The 18,039-nt window shown below is 41.9% G+C and overlaps 1 protein-coding gene across 4 annotated transcripts in view; it reads left to right on the top strand.

The window, feature by feature from the left end:
* The window catches only part of CSNK1G1 (casein kinase 1 gamma 1), a gene marked incomplete at both ends in the record, with an annotated part of 111,848 nt that overhangs the window by 68,554 nt on the left and 25,255 nt on the right, over window positions 1-18,039 (top strand). For 2 of the 4 annotated variants that reach the window (XM_080693192.1, XM_080693193.1), the window contains one exon: window positions 15,752-15,862. The exons of the other annotated variants lie outside the window; for them this stretch is intronic. In XM_080693192.1, coding sequence (XP_080549318.1) covers window positions 15,752-15,862 — 111 coding nt within the window. The remainder of the gene's footprint in view (window positions 1-15,751; window positions 15,863-18,039) is intronic. 4 annotated transcript variants of the gene reach the window in all.

Genomic DNA, 18,039 nt, shown 5'->3' with positions numbered 1-18,039 from the left:
ATGCCCCTTGGTTTTATCCCCAGACCCGTAAATTAAGTAAATAAATAAATAATAAAAGTAAAAAAATAAAAATTTAGTTCAGTACTTATCTACCATGCTTAAAGCCCTGGGTGCAATCCCAAAGTGGAGGATGGGGTGGAAATTAAACAAAGAAGAGTTAACTGATTGGGAAGTAATTATGACAAAAGATTTTTATATTATCTCTATTGCTAAAAGAGAAACAGAGGCTTTGGCCATAGGACATTTAATCTATTTTGGGCCTCCACTATCTCAAATTTAAGCCTTGTAGGAACAGAGATTTTTGTTGTTTTGTTTATTGCTTTTTAAATTTCTAACATATCAATATCTTTAATAGTGGGCACTTGATAAATAATTGGATGAATTAATGATGAATGAATCGATCAAACAAAAGGTGTAGATGAAATAAGATATTTATATAATGCAGATTTTTATTTAACCTGCCATGAAAAATGACTCACACTTGTAATCCTAGTATTTGGGAGGCTGAGACAGGAAGATCACAGGTTAACAGCCAGCCTCAGCTACTTAGGCCCTCTGCAACTCAGTGAGATCCTGTTTCAAAATAAAGAATAAAAAATAGGGCTGGAGGTGTAGCTTGGAGGTAGAATATGCCTGGGTTCTATCCCCAGTACTGTAAAACCAAAACAACAGCAACAAAAACGTTTTCTTTCTACTTGTTTTCTATTTCCACAAAGAGCCATTCTGCCTGTGTTTAGCAGCCAGAATAGGGCTGGATTATCTGCTCAAGAGAAGGGATATTAAAAAGAAAAAAAAAATAGCCAGGTGTGGTGGGGCACGCTTGTAATCTCAGCATTTGGGAGGCTGAGACAGGAGGATAGCAGTTCACAGCCAGCCTCAGCTACTTAACGAGGCCCTTTGCAACTCAGTGAGACCCTGTTTCATAGTAAAGAATAAAAAATAGGGCTGGGGGTGTAGCTTGGAGGTAGCATGTCCCTGGGTTCCATCCCCATACCACAAAATAAATAAATAAATTTAAAAAACAACTATTTTCTGGGGGAATAAAGTTTAGTTAATCATAATCATATTGTTCTTCTCTATCACAATTATAATCCATTTGCCTTGCATTCTGAGAATTTTGTCCTGGGCTGGTCCCAATTGTAGATGTATTGAAATGAATATATATTATATTTATAGATGCAATAATAAATTCCAAAGATAGTTTCTAAACATGCATGTAAACTCACACTCACATATATTAAATCTGCCCTATTTTATTATTTATTATTAATTTTTTGTGTGTATGGTACTGGGGATTGAACCCAGAGGCATTCTACCTCCAAGCTGTACCCAAAGCCATATTTTATTTTTTGTTTAGAAACAGGTCTTGCTAGGTTGCTAAGAGTCTCAATAAGTTGCTGAGACTGTTCTAGAACCTGCAGTCCTCCTGTCTGAGCTTCACAAGTACTGGGATTACAGGTGTCCGCCACCATGTCAGCCTAGATCAACCTTTTTAAACTATTTTTCTTTTTTTTTTCTTTTTTTTTTTTTTTTGGTGGTACCGGGAATGGAACTCGGGCCTTCTACCTTCGGGCTACACTCCCTGCCCTACTTTTTATTCTTTATTTTGAAACCGGGTCTCAGTGAGTTGCAGAGGGCCTCACTAAGTAACTGAGGCTGTCCGCGAACCACGATCCTCTGGTCTCAGCCTTGCGAATGCTGGGATTACAAACGTGCACAACCGCTCCCGGCTCTATTTTTTAGTTTTTATTTTGAAACCAGGTCTCACTGAGTTGCAAAGGGCCTCACTACGTAGTTGAGGCTGGCCGCAAACCAGGATCCTCGGTCTCAGCCTCCCAAATGCTGGGATTATAAACATGCGCCACCATGCCCAGCTCTGTTGTTTGTTTGTTTGTTTGCAGTACTGGGGATGGAACCCAGGGGCATTTTACCTCTGAGTTATACCCCGGCCGTATTTACTTATTTTTTTAATTATTTTTCCAGCCCTATATTTTTAGTCTTTCTGTTTTTTGAAACAAGGCCTCAACTGAGTTATGAAAGGCCTTGCTAAGTAGTTGAGGCTATCTGCAAAACGTGATCCTCAGGTCTCAGCATCCCGAATGCTGGGATTACAAGCATATGCTACCATGCTCAGCTTGAACTATTTTATACTAGATGCTTATGAAGTGTGTGTGTATGTACGTATGTATGTATGTGTGTGTGTGAGCACTTGCGTGTGCTAACAGTTAAACCCAAAGGCATTCTATTTCTGAGCTATACCTCCAGCCATTTATTTATTTATTTATTTATTTATTTATTTATTTATTTATTTATTTATTTATGGTGGTGCTGGGGATGGAACCCAGGGGCATTCTACCTCTGAGCTACACCGCCTACCCTATTTTTTATTTATTTATTTTTATTATTATTATTATTTTTTTTTTTGGTGGTACTAGGGATGGAACCCAGGGGCCTTCTACCTCCGGGCTATACTCCCAGACCTATTTTATATTTTATTTGGAAACAGGGTCTCTTAAGCCAGCTGGGGCTGGCTTTGAACCTGCGTGATCCTCCTGTCTCAGCCTCCGGGAGCATGGGGATTACAAAAGTGCACCACCACGCCTGGCTCTATTCTTTATTTTGAAACAGGATTTCAGTAATTTGCTGAGGTCTCACTAGGTAGCTGAGACTGACTGCGAACCGAGATCCTCTAGTCTTGGCCTCCTGGATGCTGGGACTATAAGCATGCACCACCACACCCGGCTATTTATTTATTTACTTATTTATTTGGTACTGGAGATGAACCCAGGGGCATTCGACCTCCAAGCTATATCCCTAGCCCTATTTTTTATTCTTTATTTTGAAACAGGGTCTCACTGAATTGCAGAGGGCCTCACCAAGTAGCTGATACTGGCCGTGAACCGTGATCCTCCTGTTTTAGCCTACCAAATGCTGGGGTTAAAAGTGTGTGCCACCACTCCCAGCTTCCCAGCCCTATTTTTATTTTTATTTTGAAAGAGGGTCTCATGAGGTTGATGAGAGTATCAGTACTTGCGGAGGCTGTCCTCCGGTCTCAGCTTCCCAAGTGCCGGGATCACCTGTGTGTACCACCATACCCAGCTTTAAAATAAATGTTCTTAAGAGATCCACTCAGAAAGATCTCAATTAGGCTAGTCTTTTTCATCATTTACCCTTGCTATCTGTCCATTCCCAGATTCATAGATGGTAAATCTTGCCCTTCTGGTTTTTTTGTGTAAAACTCTCCAGCAAGAAAACTTTATTTCTTTTTTTTTTTTTTTTTTTTTTTTTTCAGTACTGGGGATTAAACCCAGGGGTATTCGACCTCCAAGCTACATTCCCTGCCCTATTTTTTATTCTTTATTTTGAAACCGGGTCTCACTGAGTTGCGGAGGGCCTCACTAAGTAGCTGAGGTTGTCTGCGAACCACGATCCTCCGGTCTCAGCCTCCCGAATGCTGGGATTACAAGCGTGTACCACCACGCCCAGCTTGTTTTATATTCTTTATTTTGCCTTTTTTTTTTGAACTGGGGATCAAACCCAGAGTGCCACACCTGCAAAGTAGGCGCTTTGCCACTGAGCTACATCCCGGCCCCTTATTCTTTATTTTGAAACAAGGCCTCACTGAGTTTTAAGGGGCCTCACTAAGTAGCTGAGGCTGGCCTTGAACTTGTAATCCTCCTGTCTCAGCCTCCCAAGCACTGGGATTACAAGTGTGCTCCACCACACTCGGCTTGAAAACTTTACTAATCTGCCCATTTCCTCCTGGCAAAACTTCTCATATTCTCTGATTTATTTCAATGAGGGAGTAAGTCATGCTGGTATCCACAGATCTGATATTAGAGGGCAACATACTATACTGTCAAAGGTTTTATTCAGTAGCTTGTTGAGGGTCCTATACAGAATATTGGATTGAGTAGAGTGTCCATGCAACAACACTTATGCTCTCTCAGAACTTAAAGCTTATGCCTATCCTTACTCATGTAATGCTACATACATTTATAATACCATGACTTAGCAGTTTTGATAGTGTTTCTTTTTTCTCCATTATCTTTTTCCATAAGGAAGAAGAGGTACTTTGCCTGGAATGTTAGAAGAGATTCTGTTTTGAGATTGCAGTCTTTTGGGGAGGCGCAGTAGCACATGTTTGTAATCCCAATACTTGGGAGGCTAAGACAGGAGGATCACAAATTCAAGGACAGCCTTGACAATGTGACAGGACTTTCAGCAACCTAGTGAGACCCTGCTTCAAAGTAAAAAATAAAATAGGGCTGGGTGTGTGGCTCAGCGGAAGAACTCCCCTGGGTTCAGTCCCCAGTAAAAAAACAACAAAAAAAGTCATTTTGGTGTTCTAGAATTCAGAAACACCGGAGCTCCAGTAAGAGTGTTTTGTATAGTGGCACATTCATGTAATCCCAGTACTTTCGAGACTGAGATAGGAGGATCACAGGTTTGAGGACAGCCTCAGCAATGAGCAGGACTCTCAGCAACCTAATGAGACCCTGTTTCAAGACAAAAAAAAAAAATCAGGCTAGAGGTATAGCTCAGAGGTAGAATGCCCCTCCGTTCAATTCCCAGTACCACACAGAAACACACAAATATAAAAAGAAACAAATAAATGAGTGGTTTGAATTTGCTAGTTTCTATATTCCCAAGAGTATGGATTTAAGGAATTTATAGCCTTAGAAAAATGTATTTTAAGCCAGGCGTGGTGGCGCACGCTTGTAATCCCTGCACTTGGGAGGCTGAGACAGGAGGATCACACAAGTTCGAAGCCAGCCTCAGCTATTTAGTGAGGTTCTTGGCAACTTAGTGAGACCCTGTTTCCAAATAAAATGTGAAATAGGTCTGGGAGTATAGCTTAGAAGTAGAAAGCTTCTGGGTTCCACCCCAGTACCACCAAAAAACAAAAACAAAAAAAAAAAACAAAAACAAAAATGTATTGTGGCCAGGCGTGATGGTGCATGCTTGTAATTCCAGTACTTGGGAGGCAAAAGCAGGAGGATTTTAGGTTTGAAGATAGCCTCAGCAAGTAGTGAGACTCATCAACCAAGTAAGAACCTGTTTCAAAATAAAAATAGGGCCTGGGATATAGCTCGGAAGTAGAATGCCCCTGGATTCAATACCCAGTTTAAAAAAAAAAAAAAAAAAAAGGCTGGGGGTGGTGGCACACTCCTGTAATCCCCGAGCTTGGGAGGCGGAGACAGGGTGGAGACAGGAGGATCATGCAGGTTTGAAGCCAGCCTCACTGGCTTAAGAGACCCTATTTGTAAATAAAAATATAAAATAGGTCTGGGAGTGTAGCCCGGAGGTAGAAGGGTTTCAGGAACCCCAGTACCATCAAAAAAAAAAAAAAAAAAAAAGAAAAAGAAAAAAAGAAAAAAAAAGAAAGAAAAGAAAAGAAAGGAAGGTATTTTGAAGTTGGGTACAGTGGCGTATGCCTATAATCTCAGTATTCAGGAGGCTGAGATGGGAGAATTCCAGGTTCAAGGCCAGCCTCAGAAATTTATCAAGACCCTGAGCAACTTAGTGCGACTCTGTCTCAAAATTAAAAAAATAAAAAATAAGAGCCAGGCCTGGGGGCGCACACCTGTAATCCCAGTATTTCAGATGGAGGATTATAGTTTCAAGGACAGTCTCAGCAGCAAAACTTATCAACCTAGTCAGACCCTGTTTCCAAATAAAAATAAAATAGAGTTGGGTTGTAGCTCAGAGGTTTTTTGTTTGTTTTTTTGGTTTTTTGTTGGCAATCACAAATCAACCCCCAGTGCCACCAAAAAATGGCTGTGGATATAGCTTTGAGGTAGAATGCCTCAGGGTTCAATTCATAGTTCAAAAAAAGCAAAGTAAAATGTATTGGGATTTAATGCTGTGGTGCTTACTGAATAAAGTTTGTTACAAACATAGATTTTCCAAAGGAGATATCAGGCCAGATTGCTAAGTAGCCAAAGTAACCAGAAATCTTAATAAAATGACTAACTTTTTTTGACTTTTGTTTTGTGGTGTGTATGGAGGTGTTTTTTTACTGGGGATTGAAACCAGGGGCATTCTACCTCCTAGCCACACCTTGGTTTTTGTTTTTTTTTTTGTTTGTTTGTTTGTTTTTTAAGGGGAGTAAAAGGTTTATTGGAAGCAGCAGGGAATGAGGAAAGAAAAGATGGCTGAACACCCCAAAGGGGTGGTTGGAACTCTTGGGGTCCAGCAGCTGCCTTCAGGACAATACTTGAGAGTAGCCCAAGCCGAATTGCCTTCAGCTGCAGGCTGCTTTCTTCCAGAGTCCACGCGATCTGCCAGAAGGGAATAGGGAAAGTGGCAGAACACCCCAAAGGGGCTGTCGGGTCTCTGATGTCCAGTAGCTGTCTTTAGGTCACTACCTGAGTGTTGCCCGAGCCAAGTGCCGTCAGTTGCAAACTACTTTCTCCCAGAGTCCACGCGATCTGCCAGAAAAGAGGTGCAGGTCATCCCTAGGGGCCCTGGTCAGTCTTGATGTCCAGCAGAGGCCTTCAGGTCACTACCCAAGATTAGCCTGAGCCACGTGCCCTCAGTTGCACTCTGCCTTCTCTCAGGGCTAACACGACCTGCGAGAGAGAGAGAACAGCTCCCCAAAAAGGGAAGGGGGTCCCGAGAAGGAAAAATCCCCCCACCTTGTTTTGAAACAGGGCCTCCGTAGGTTGCTAATAGTCTCTTTGCGTTGTTGATGCTGTTCCTGAACTGCAGTCCTCTGGGATTATAGGGATGTACCACCATGTCCAACAATGCATATCTTTTTTGTTGTTTGTATGTGGTCTCGGGATGGAGCCCAGGGACATTTTACCTCTGAGCTATACCCCTAGCCTGATTTTTTATTCTTTATTTTGAAAAAGGGTCTCACTACATTGCAGAGGCCTCACCAAGTAGCTGAAGCTGGCCACGAATCTCCAATCCTCCTGTCTCAGCCTCCCAAGTACTGGGATTACAAGTGTGCGTCACCACACCTGGTGAGCTTTTATTAATTTTATACTTCCCAAAGTTTTGTACCCCCAGAATTTCTTTTTCTTTTACTTTTTTTTTTTTTTTTTTTTTTTGCAGTACTGGGAATGGAACCCAGGGGCATTCTACCTCCAAGCGACACCCCCAGCCCTAAGTAGCTGAGGCTGGCCACGAACCCAGATCCTCCTGTCTCAGCCTCCTGAATACTGGGATTACAAGCGTGCGCCACCATGCCTGGTTTTATTTTTTTTTGAAACATGGTTTTACTGAGTTGCAAAGGGCCTCACTAAATAGCTGAGACTGGCCACCAACCTGGATCCTCCCGTCTTATCCTCCCAAATACTGGAATTACAAGCATGAGCCACCACACCCAGCTTTCTTAAAATGCTTACTTTACTATTCTCTGTGACCCATTCTTTCTGCCTCCTTTTTACCCCCACTTCAAAAAAAGAAAAGAAAAGAAAGGAAAAAATTTTATCTTAGAGGGAAAAAAGTTATTTTGGGGATAAAATTTTATCTTGGAGGCATGATAATACAGAATGTTATTAGTATATTTATTGCTAACCTCTGTTCTTACACATTAAAGTTGAAGGCAGTTAATGAGGCCAAGAAGACTAACCTGAGAGGCCAAAATGCTTCTTTTTTTTTTTTTTTTTTTTGCAGGTCTGGGATGGAGCCCAGGGGCATTTGACCTCCGAGCTACACCCTCTGCCCTATTTTTTATTCTTTTTATTTTGAAACAGGGTCTTACTGAGTTGCAGAGGACCTCACTAAGTAGCTGAGGCTGTCCACGAACTGCGATCCTCCTGTCTCAGCCTCCGAATGCTGGGATTACAAGTGTGCACCACCACGCCCAGCTCCAAAATGCTTTTTTTTAATTGATGGAAAGTATTTTTGGAGCCTTAAAGTGAAATGAGCAAATGTAATCAGAATTAATGGTTCAAAATTTGGGGGACGGAGGGGGAGAGAGAGACAGAGAGAGAGAGACTCTGTGTGTGTTTGTGTGTGTGTGTGTGTGTGTGTGTGTGTGTGTGTGAGAGAGAGAGAGAGAGAGAGAGAGAGAGAGAGAGAGAGAGAGAGAGATTGATTGATTGGTTGAACTCATTGAACTCAGGGATGTTCAACATCTGAGCTACACCCTAGCCCTATTTTATTTTTTTATTTTGAAACAAGATCTTGCTAAGTTGTCAATACTGGCCTTGAACCTGCGATCCTCCTGTCTTAGCCCCCAAATATTGGGGTTAGTTGTGCACCATCATTCCTGGCAAAATTGCCTGTTTTTATTTTATTTTTTGTGGTACAGGGTATTGAACTGAACCCAGGGGCATTCTACCTCCAAGGTACACCTCCAGCCCTATTTTTATTCTTTATTTTGAATCAGGGTCTCATGAAATTGCAGAAGGCCTTGCTCATTAGCTGAGGCTGTCTGAAATCCTCGATCCTCTGGTCTCAGCCTCCTGAATGCTGAGATTACAAGTGTGCGCCACCACACCCAGTTTTGCCTGTTTTTAAATAGGATTTATTCACCTATTTTCTAGAAAACAAATTTTTGGGGGCTGGTTATGGTGGTGCACGCTTATAATCTCAGTACTTGAGCTGAAAAAAGAGGATCACAGGTTCAAGGACAGCCTCAGCAAGTAGTGACACTCATCAACCTAGGGAGATCCTGTTTCTAAAATAAAAATAAAATAGAGCTGGGGATGTAGCTTGGAGGTAGAATGTCTCTGGGTTTAATCTCTAGTACTACAAAAAGAAAGAAGGAACGGAGGAAGGAAGAAGGAAAGAAAAAAGAAAGAAAAAACATTTGTCTTCTGCTTCAGAATAGTAGCTTTATCCCTAATAAGAATATGAATATAGGCACAGTGCCATATGCCTATAATCCCAGTACTTGGGAAGCTGAGGCAGGAGGATCACAGGTTTAAGACCAGTGAGACCCTGTTACAAAATAGAAAATAGGGCTGGGGGTGTAGCTTAGAGATAGAATACCCCTGGGTTCAACCACCAGTAACACACACACACAGTTTTTTTTTGTTTTTTATTTTTGGTGGTACTGGGGTTCCTGGAAATCCTTCTACCTCCGGGCTACACTCCCAGACCTATTTTTTATATTTTTATTTGGAAACAGGGTCTCTTAAGCCAACACGGCTGGCTTCGAACCTGCGTGATACTCTTGTCTCCGCTTCCCAAGCGCGGGGATTACAAGCGTGTGCCACCATGCCCAGCCACACTTTTTAAAATAACTGAAGCCACAAGTGGGGGTGACAACTGAGGTGTTTGCAGACAGTAGTTCCCTTCCTACCCAGGCAATGTGCTGTTTCTTCTACAGAGGCACAGGTGATTGTTGCTACCTTTCCCCAGTCTTCTGTATTTTTTTCTAGGTCTTTTCTTTTTTTGTTGTTAGTTTTTTTAATTTTTTGTACTGGGGATGAAATCCAGGGGGCATTCTTCCTCTGAGCTATACCCGGAGCCCTATTTTTAATTCTTTATTTTGAAACAGGGTCTCACTGAGTTGCAGAGGGCCTCGCTAAGTAGCAGCCGAGGCTGGCCATGGAGCTTGATCCTCCTGTCTCAGCCTCAGCCTCCTGGGTGCTGGGGTTACAAGTGTGCACTGCCATGCCCGGCTCGTTGTTAGTTTTGCTTTTGATTTATTCAGTGCTGGATTGCTGCTTTCTTGTTTCCACATCCACGTACTGCACAGTAAACCAAGCATTTTCATGCAGGTAACTCAATCACAGCTGAAGATTTTAACGTGATCCCCCAAGGAGGTACCACTACTTGAGATTCCTGCTTCTGCCTCTGGGGACTTACACACTCCGTGTGGACCTCTGCCTTTCAAGTAATGCAGAGAAATTAACCTTGCTGAATGACTCTTCTATTCATAGCCTCTTTATTACCTTTTAGATAATGTGTGTGCATGAGTAATCCTTAAGAATAATGGGTTGACATACTGATCTCCATTGGCTTGCTTTGTCTAACAAGCTACTGTGCTGATCATGCCTAATTATAGCCCCCATGAATTTAGTATTGCCTACAGTACATTTCATGGGAAGTTAGTTACACTAGCAGAATATATAGTCAATATCTTTGGTTTTATCCAGCTGCTAGAGATTTGGTTGCTTTTTTTTTTTTTTTTTTTTTTGGTGGTACTGCGGTTCCTGGAAACACTTCTACTTCCGGGCTCCACGCCCAGACCTATTTTATACTTTTTTAAAATTTGGAAACAGGGTCTCTTAAACCAGCGCGGCTAGCTTCGAACCAGCACGATCCTCCTGTCTCCGCCTCCCAAGCGCAGGGATTACAAGCGTGCGCCACCACACCCAGCGAGATTTGGTTGCTTTTGAAAACTCTCAAATGGACCTTTTTACAACATCATCTATTAGGTTGCAGTCTAAGCCCTTATCCTACAGAAAAGACTTATTTAGTTTAGTTTTTTTGAGTTTTTGGTTTTTTGGGTTTTTTTTGTTTTTGTTTTTTGTTTTGTTTGTTTGTTTTTGCAGTACTGGGAATGGAATCCAGGGGCATTCTACCTCTGAGTTACATTACCAGCCCTGATTTTTATTCTTTATTTTGAAACAGAGTCTCACTGAGTTGCAAAGGGCCTCACTAAGTAGCTGAAGCTGTCTGTGAACCATGGCACTCCTGCCTCAGCCTCACAGATGCTGGGATTACAAGCGTGCGCCACCACGCCTGGCTCGCTGTTTAGTATTTCATGAGGAGTCATTTCCAATATAATCAGACAACAGTAGCAGTTTCGTTCCTGTCACTTGGATTTGTTGCTTTCAGTGGATACAGAAGACACAGGCGGGCAGTGGTATGGGATAGTGTTTGTCACAATAGAATATGTAACATTAGTAATCTTTTTCTATTTTTCTTTCTTTCTTTTTTGTGTGTGTGTGTGTGTGTGTGTGTGTGTGTGTGTGTGTGTGTGTGTGTGGTGCTGGGGACTGAACCCAGGGGCATTCTACCTTTGAACTATACCCCCAGCCCAGCCCTATTTTTTATTCTTTTTTTTTGAAACAGGGTCTCACTAAGTCGTGGAGGGCCTCACTAAGTAGCTGAGGCTGGCTGTGAACCTGTGATCCTTCTGTTTCCGCCTCCCAGTACTGGGATTACAAATGTGCACCACCAAGCCCAGTTCTCTTTCTCTCTTTTTAAAAGATAAAAAGTATTTTACTTTGAGGATGAAGATGCAATGTGTCTTTTAATCCTTTGAAAAAGTATCTATCTTACTATTTTTATTTAAACAAAGATCTTAATTATTCCAACAAATTATTTTGCCAGAATTGATATAAACAAGTACTTAGTCCTGTGCATCATACAGTAGCATCAAACCAGAGTTCTGGTGTATGTATATATGTATATATACATATGTTTCAATAAAAATGGAAGTAATAGTTGAAAACAACTCTCCAGAGGTTTTCTAACCTTTACAGCATACGAAGAGCTGGATTTGGTGGCTCATGATTGTAATTCCAGTAATTGGGAGCCTGAGACAGGAGGATTGTATATTCATGGCCAGTCTCAGCAACCTGGTAAAGCCCTCTGCAACTTAATGAAAGCTTTTCAAAATAAAAAAGAAGAGCCTAGCATAGTTGTACACACCTGTAATTTGTGTACTTGGGAGGCTGAGACAGGAGGATCACAGGTTTGAGAACAGCCTCAGCAAGTACTAAGACTCTCAGTCAACCTCAAAAGACCTTGTTTCAAATAAGAAATAAAATTGGGCTGAGGGTATAGCTCCAAGGTAGAATGCCTCTGGGTTCAATCACCAGTACTCCTTGCGTGTGTGCGCACGCATGTGCGCGCACACACACATACACAACCACACAACAATAATAGAAAAGAAAAGAAAATCAGGTTGGGGGTGTGGTTTGGAGGTAATAGTATGCCCCTGAGTTCAATCCTCAGTACCGCCAAGAAAAAGCATATGAGGGCTGGCAGTATAGCTCAGTGATAGAGCATCTGCTTAATATTCATAAGACCTTGGGTTCAATCCCCAGCAAACACACACACACACACACACACAAACATACACACACACACGAATGTATATTCTCTGCAGTTTTCAGTTTTATCTGCCTTAAAAACAAATGCAGCCAGGTATGGTGGCAGAGACTTGTAATTCCAGTACTTGGGAGGCTGAAACAGAGGATTGCAGGTTCATGGCCAGCCTCAGCTACTTAGTGAGGTCCTCTGCAACTTAATGAGACCTTGTTTCAAAATTAAAAATAAAAATAGATTGAGGGTGTAGCTCGGAACTGGAATGCCCCTGACCGTGTAGCTCAGAGATAGAATTGCCTCTGCAACTTAGTGAGACCCTGTTTTAAAGTAAAGAATAAAAGAGATTGAAGATATAGCTCAGAGGTAGAATGGCCCTGGGTTCAATCCCCAGTACCACAAAGAAAAAAAAAAAGCCATTTGGGAGGCTGAGACAGGAGGACCAAGATTCACAGACAGCCTCAGCTACCTAGTGAGGCCTTTTGCAGCTCATTGAGACCCTGTTTCAAAATAAAGAATAAAAAATAGAGCTGGGAGTATAGTTCACAGGTAGAATGCCCCTGGTATAGTTCACAGGTAGAATGCCCCTGGGTTCCATCCCCAGTACCATAAATAAATAAATAAATAAATAAATAAATAAATAAATAAACTCAAAAGAATTTTAAAATGACTTAAAAACTTTTGGGTTTGTTTTTAGGCATTTACATTTTTTGAGAAATGATAATATTATAAAATAGTGTAGTTGCTTAAATATTCTACATAAATGTTATTTTTAAAAAAGTCCTAGAAGCCGGGCGTGGTGATGCACGCTTGTAATCCCCACGCTTGGGAGGCAGAGACAGGAGGATCACGCTGGTTCAAAGCCAGCCCCGCTGGCTTAAGAGACCCTGTTTCCAAAAATAAAAAAGTAATATGAAATAGTTCTGGGATTGTAGCCTGGAGATAGAAGGGCTTCCAGGAACCCAGTACCACCAAAAAAAAAAAAAAAAAAAAAAAAAGTCCTAGAAACCAGGCATGGTGGTGCACACTTGTAATTTCAGCATTTGGTAGGCTAAAAGAGGAATATAACAGTTCTTGGCCAGCCTCAGCTATGTAGTGAGGCCCTTTGCAACTCAGTGAGACCCTCCTGTTTCAAAATAAAGAATAAAAAGTAGGGCCGAGGGTATAGCTTAGAAATAGAATGTCCCTGGGTTCAATCCCCAGTACTGAGAAAAGGAAGGGAAAAAAAAAAGTCCTAGAGCTGGGTGTGGTGGTGCGTGCTTGTAATCCCAGTACTCGGGAGGCCGAGACAGGAGGATCACATGTTCATGGCCAGCCTCAGATACTTAGTGAGACCCTGTTTCAAAAGAAAGAATAATAAATAGGGCTGGGAGCTGGGTGTGGTGGCGCATGCTTGCAATCCCAGCATTTGGGAGGCTGAGACCGTGGTTTGCAGACAGCCTCAGCTACTTAGTGAGTCCCTTCACAACTTAGTGAGACCCTGTTTCAAAATAAAGAATAAAAATAGGGCGGGGGGTATAGCTCGGAGGTCAAATGCCTCTGGGTTCCATCTCCAGACCTGCCCCCCCCCCAAAAAAAAATAGGGCTGGGGGTGCAGCTCAGAGGTAGAATGCCCTGGGTTCTATCCCCAGTACCAAAAAATAAATAAAAAATAAGACTGAGGGTGTAGCTCAGAGGAAGAATGTTGCTGGGTTCAATCCCCAGTTCTATTTATAAGAAAAAGTACTAGAGAGAACTGAGGAAGCTATCACTAACATATATTAGTTATAGATAATAATATTAGAAGAGCAGATTTATTCTTGGATCGCTAAGTGCTCTGAAGATATAGACAAGGAAAATTAGCTTTTAAACTAATGTTAATATGTTACACACCATGGTCTTGTTTTGGAAAAGGAAATATTTGAATCTCTTGGTGGAAATAATGGGGGCAACATTTTGGTTATTTTTTATTCTCTCAAGTTAGACTAGCAGTGTAATACCAAATCCCTCCCTTGCAAGATTGTATAGCAAGCAAGTTAATACAACTCCTTTCTTATGAAATCTGCTCTTCCCTCAAGGAGTATTAGAGAAAACATGGCCGGGATCCTGGTAGTGCTGTTACTGATGAGACTTTTCCTTTAATAATAATGAGTAAGTTGTAGCCAGTTTACGGAAAGTACCTTTTAGATGACTCGTGGTGACGTTAAGCACCTCTTGTCAGTGAAGTCCTGGAGCAGAGAGAGTGATTAAAGAGCCTCAAACCATTGCTTTCTTACTCTTTCTTCTTTCTTTTTAATAAAATATAACATTTATAGTTATAAACATTTCTAAGATGTATAGGATCTTTACTGTTTTTCCTGCAGAACAGCAATATCATATCCCAACCCCCGCTGCTGTTCATATCAGCAGCAATTAAACTTTGATTTACTAATCCCTCATTGCCGCCTCTCCAACTACTCATTTTTCATTTTTGTAGAGCCTTAGGACTGTTACTGAGCATCATGATGTTATCTCCTTCTCAGCCATCTGGCACAGGGGAAGAGGCACCTAAACAGATTCTTCAGAACAAAAGTCACATATGAGCAAGATCAGAGTAGTATGAGATCTAAAACCCAGGTAAAGAAGGAGTGAAGAGAGGGAACGACAGCAAAGGGGAGAGAACGAGCTGAACGGCTGTGAACTGAAGGCCCTCCTTTTGCTGAGGGGAGATCTGCCTGCCTGCCTGCCTGCCTCCCTTCCTCCCTCCCTTCCTTCCTCCCTCCCTTCCTTCCTTCCTTCCTTCCTCCCTTCCTTCCTTCCTTTTTTCTTTCTTTTTTCTCCTTCCTTCCTTCCTTCCTTCCTTCCTTCCTTCCTTCCTTCCTTCCTTCTTTCAATGTGGTCCTGGGGATGGAACCCAGGAGCCTTCTACCTCCATGCTATACTCCTAGACCTATTTTATTTTATTTGGAAACAGGGTTTCACTAAGTTGCTGAGAGACTCACTAAGCTGTTGAGGCTGGCTCTGAACCTGCGATTCTCCTGTCTCCACCTCCCAAGTACTAGGATTACAAGTGTGCGCTATCACACCCGGCTCTTTGACTTTCTAAAAGAAAATAATTCCTAGTAGTTTTGCCTATTAGTAAATTTGTTTTAATTTGAGACTAGAGGCCATTAGTTAAAGGAACCAGAAAACAAGCCTTATTTTTATCTCATCTTTTCTTATTCTTGACATATGAGCTTGTTTTTGAAAACATATTTTATTCATTCTTTTATATAAGAAAGCATATCCCAGCCACTGGTCATTTTATCTTAGCAGAAAGTCTCAGAGAGGTCAGTGTCAAAGCAGTGAACTCTGTATTTAAGGAAAAGGCACTTTATTCTGAATGCAGGGATTTTCTTTATCAACTGCCATCTGTTCAGATAGATCTTTAATCAGAGAAATGATTTGTGATTACATGAGTCTGATGATTTGTAAATTAAGATTTGTCCAACAGTCTTAACATTCTGAAGTTGATCTGTTTAGTGGCTACTGAAATTTTACTAATATGTGAACTAAAAGGTGATTCTAGCTTTGGTCACCCCACCTCCTCCCCTTTGGTCGTCACTATTTTCTGTGTCTGGGTGAGGATGGTGTGCTGCAGGCTCACGAATTGGCTCATTAGGCTGAAATGAATGTAGCATTGCTTTCCTCAGTGCTTCTCAGCAGTTGTTAGCTTAAAACTCAAGCAAGAAAACCTACGGGGGACTCATGTACTTGGTTTTGTTATTGCTTGCTGTTGCTTCACTTTTCCTTCCATATCTTGCTCTCATGCTTCCTAATGCCTGAGCAGACTGCATCGTCAGAGCGCCGAGGAGAGTGGGAAATCCAGCCCAGCCGGCAGACCAATACCTCATACCTGACGTCTCACTTGGCTGCAGACCGCCATGGGGGATCAGTGCAGGTACTCACTGCCTTTATTGCCTTTCCCTGGCATTTCCAGCTTGGCTGGTAGACTGTTGGCTTGTTGCTGAAATTTGGGTTCCTTCAGAATGGCCACTTACAGCCAAGTGTGAGCTGCTTCTATAGTTAACTGAGTATCTGTGTACTGACCTTCTAGGTGTATTTGGGTAAAAGTCACTTGTTGAGATAATCACTTCTTGTTTTTGATTTAGAAACATCTATCTGATTTGTCATCCTAAGTTAACCTGGTCGTACAACCTTGATCCATGCATGATAAGCTAAAACACGAACATCAAAGTATGTTAGTGTTATATCTGTGAACTGTAAAGACCTGAAACATAAAAAATAAGTGTTGTTTGATTAGAGGACTGAGTATGCAGCTCATTCCAAGATGGTCTGTGCTGTGCCCATGATAAGCTGAGAATGCTAGTTGGGATGAATCACTTCTTTCTGAGGGCGCCCGAGAAGTTGGACTGTTTCCTTTTTCTTGCCTGGAAGAAATGTGGTCCTGGAAATTCTTTTTGGTTTCATCTTGGCTAACTTGAGTCTGTCTTCTGTGTTTAGTACCAAGAACATCTTAGATCTCTTAACTCTTCTTATACGTGACTGTTTTAAAATCTTAACCTGAATATTTTTCTCATACTGGTAAGTGATGCCACCAGTTGAGGCACACAATTTCTACTTTTGCAAGTAGAAATGCATCTTGATAGGCTTCACCTTCTAGTACATGTTTTTGCAAGAAGTTTTTCCCTGAAAGACCTCACTGGGTGAGGGAAGAACTCATAGGACATCTTTATAAAAATGGTGGTTTGAACACATAGATCTTCCTTTCATCCCCACCTGAAACAATGGTAAAGGAATCTTTGTGAAGGCATAAAGTCCATATAATGATGAAAGAAAACAAAACAGAAGAGAAGGCAATAGAACAAAGTATCAGAAGTTGCCAAGTGCATAAGCAGTTATTAAATGACTTAGGAGCCGGGCGTGGTGGCACACGCTTGTAATCCCCGCGCTTGGGAGGCTGAGACAGGAGGATCGCACAGGTTCGAAGCCAGCCTCAGCTACTTAGTGAGGCTTTCAGCAACCTAGTGAGACCCTGTTTCCAAATAAAATATAAAAAAGGTCCGGGAGTATAGCCTGGAGGTAGAAAGCCTCTGGGTTCCACCCCCAGTACCACCAAAAAAAAAAAAAAAAAAAGACTTAGGAGTCCCAAGAAATTTGAATACTGAGCTAGTAGAGGGAAGTGCTGAGAATCAGCACTGTTGACACTGGGAATTCCCAAAAGGCCTTCTGTACGTAAAGGAGGGTCTGGGGGTGTGCTAAAATGAGGAAGACTGATTGAAAGTTTAAGACATGGGTCCCTGTTGCTTCCATGGCTTTTGGCTATGATCAAATGGAAAAGCTATGGATCCGTAGATGCTTTCCCTTCCCTAGCAAAGATCAGAGATATATTTTCTGGAGTGGGTAAAAAAGGATTTCAGACTAAGGGACATAAGTACTGGTGGAGGCAAGCTACAGTACTAGCAGGAAGGAGATTAAGTGAATGTAGACAGACCAACTGTATGCTTTTCCCATTTAGGGTTTCAAAAAGCCCATAGCCAGGCGTCTAACTTCTAGGCAAGAGGTTTTGTTTTTGTTTTTTGAGTGTTTTGTTTTGAGGCAGGGTCTGACTAAGTTAAGTTTCTGAGGGTCTTGCTAAATTGGTCAGGCCGGCCTCAAACCTGCAATCCTCCTGCCTCAGCCTCCCAAGTGCTGAGATTATAAGTATATACCACCACACCTGGCTATGAGGATTTTCTGTTTAAGTTTTTGTCACCATTCTTATTTTATTTTTTGTGGTTCTGCAGATCGAATTCAGGACTTTGCATATGCTAGGCAAGCACTATACCACTAAAGCTATACCCTCAGCCCCAGAAGACTGGGGATAGAACCCAGGGCATTCTACCTCTGAGCTACACCCCCAGCCCTAGTTTTTATTCTTTTATTTTGAAACAGGGTCTCGCTAAGTTACAGAGGGCCTCACTAAGTCACTGAGGCTGGCTGTGAACCCTGTCTCAGCCTCCCAAGTATAGGGATTACAAGCATGCGCCACCGCACCCAGCTTATGTTTTTGTTTTGAAATGGGGTCTCACTAGGTTGCTGAAAGTCTTGCTAAGTTGATGAGGCTGGCCTCAGACC

Source organism: Muscardinus avellanarius, assembly GCF_963383645.1.
Source record: "Muscardinus avellanarius genome assembly, chromosome: 3".
In the NCBI taxonomy this organism is placed as follows: domain Eukaryota; kingdom Metazoa; phylum Chordata; class Mammalia; order Rodentia; family Gliridae; genus Muscardinus; species Muscardinus avellanarius.
The sequence above is the reverse complement of the archived record's forward strand: the minus strand, read 5'-3'. Positions and strand labels throughout refer to the sequence as shown.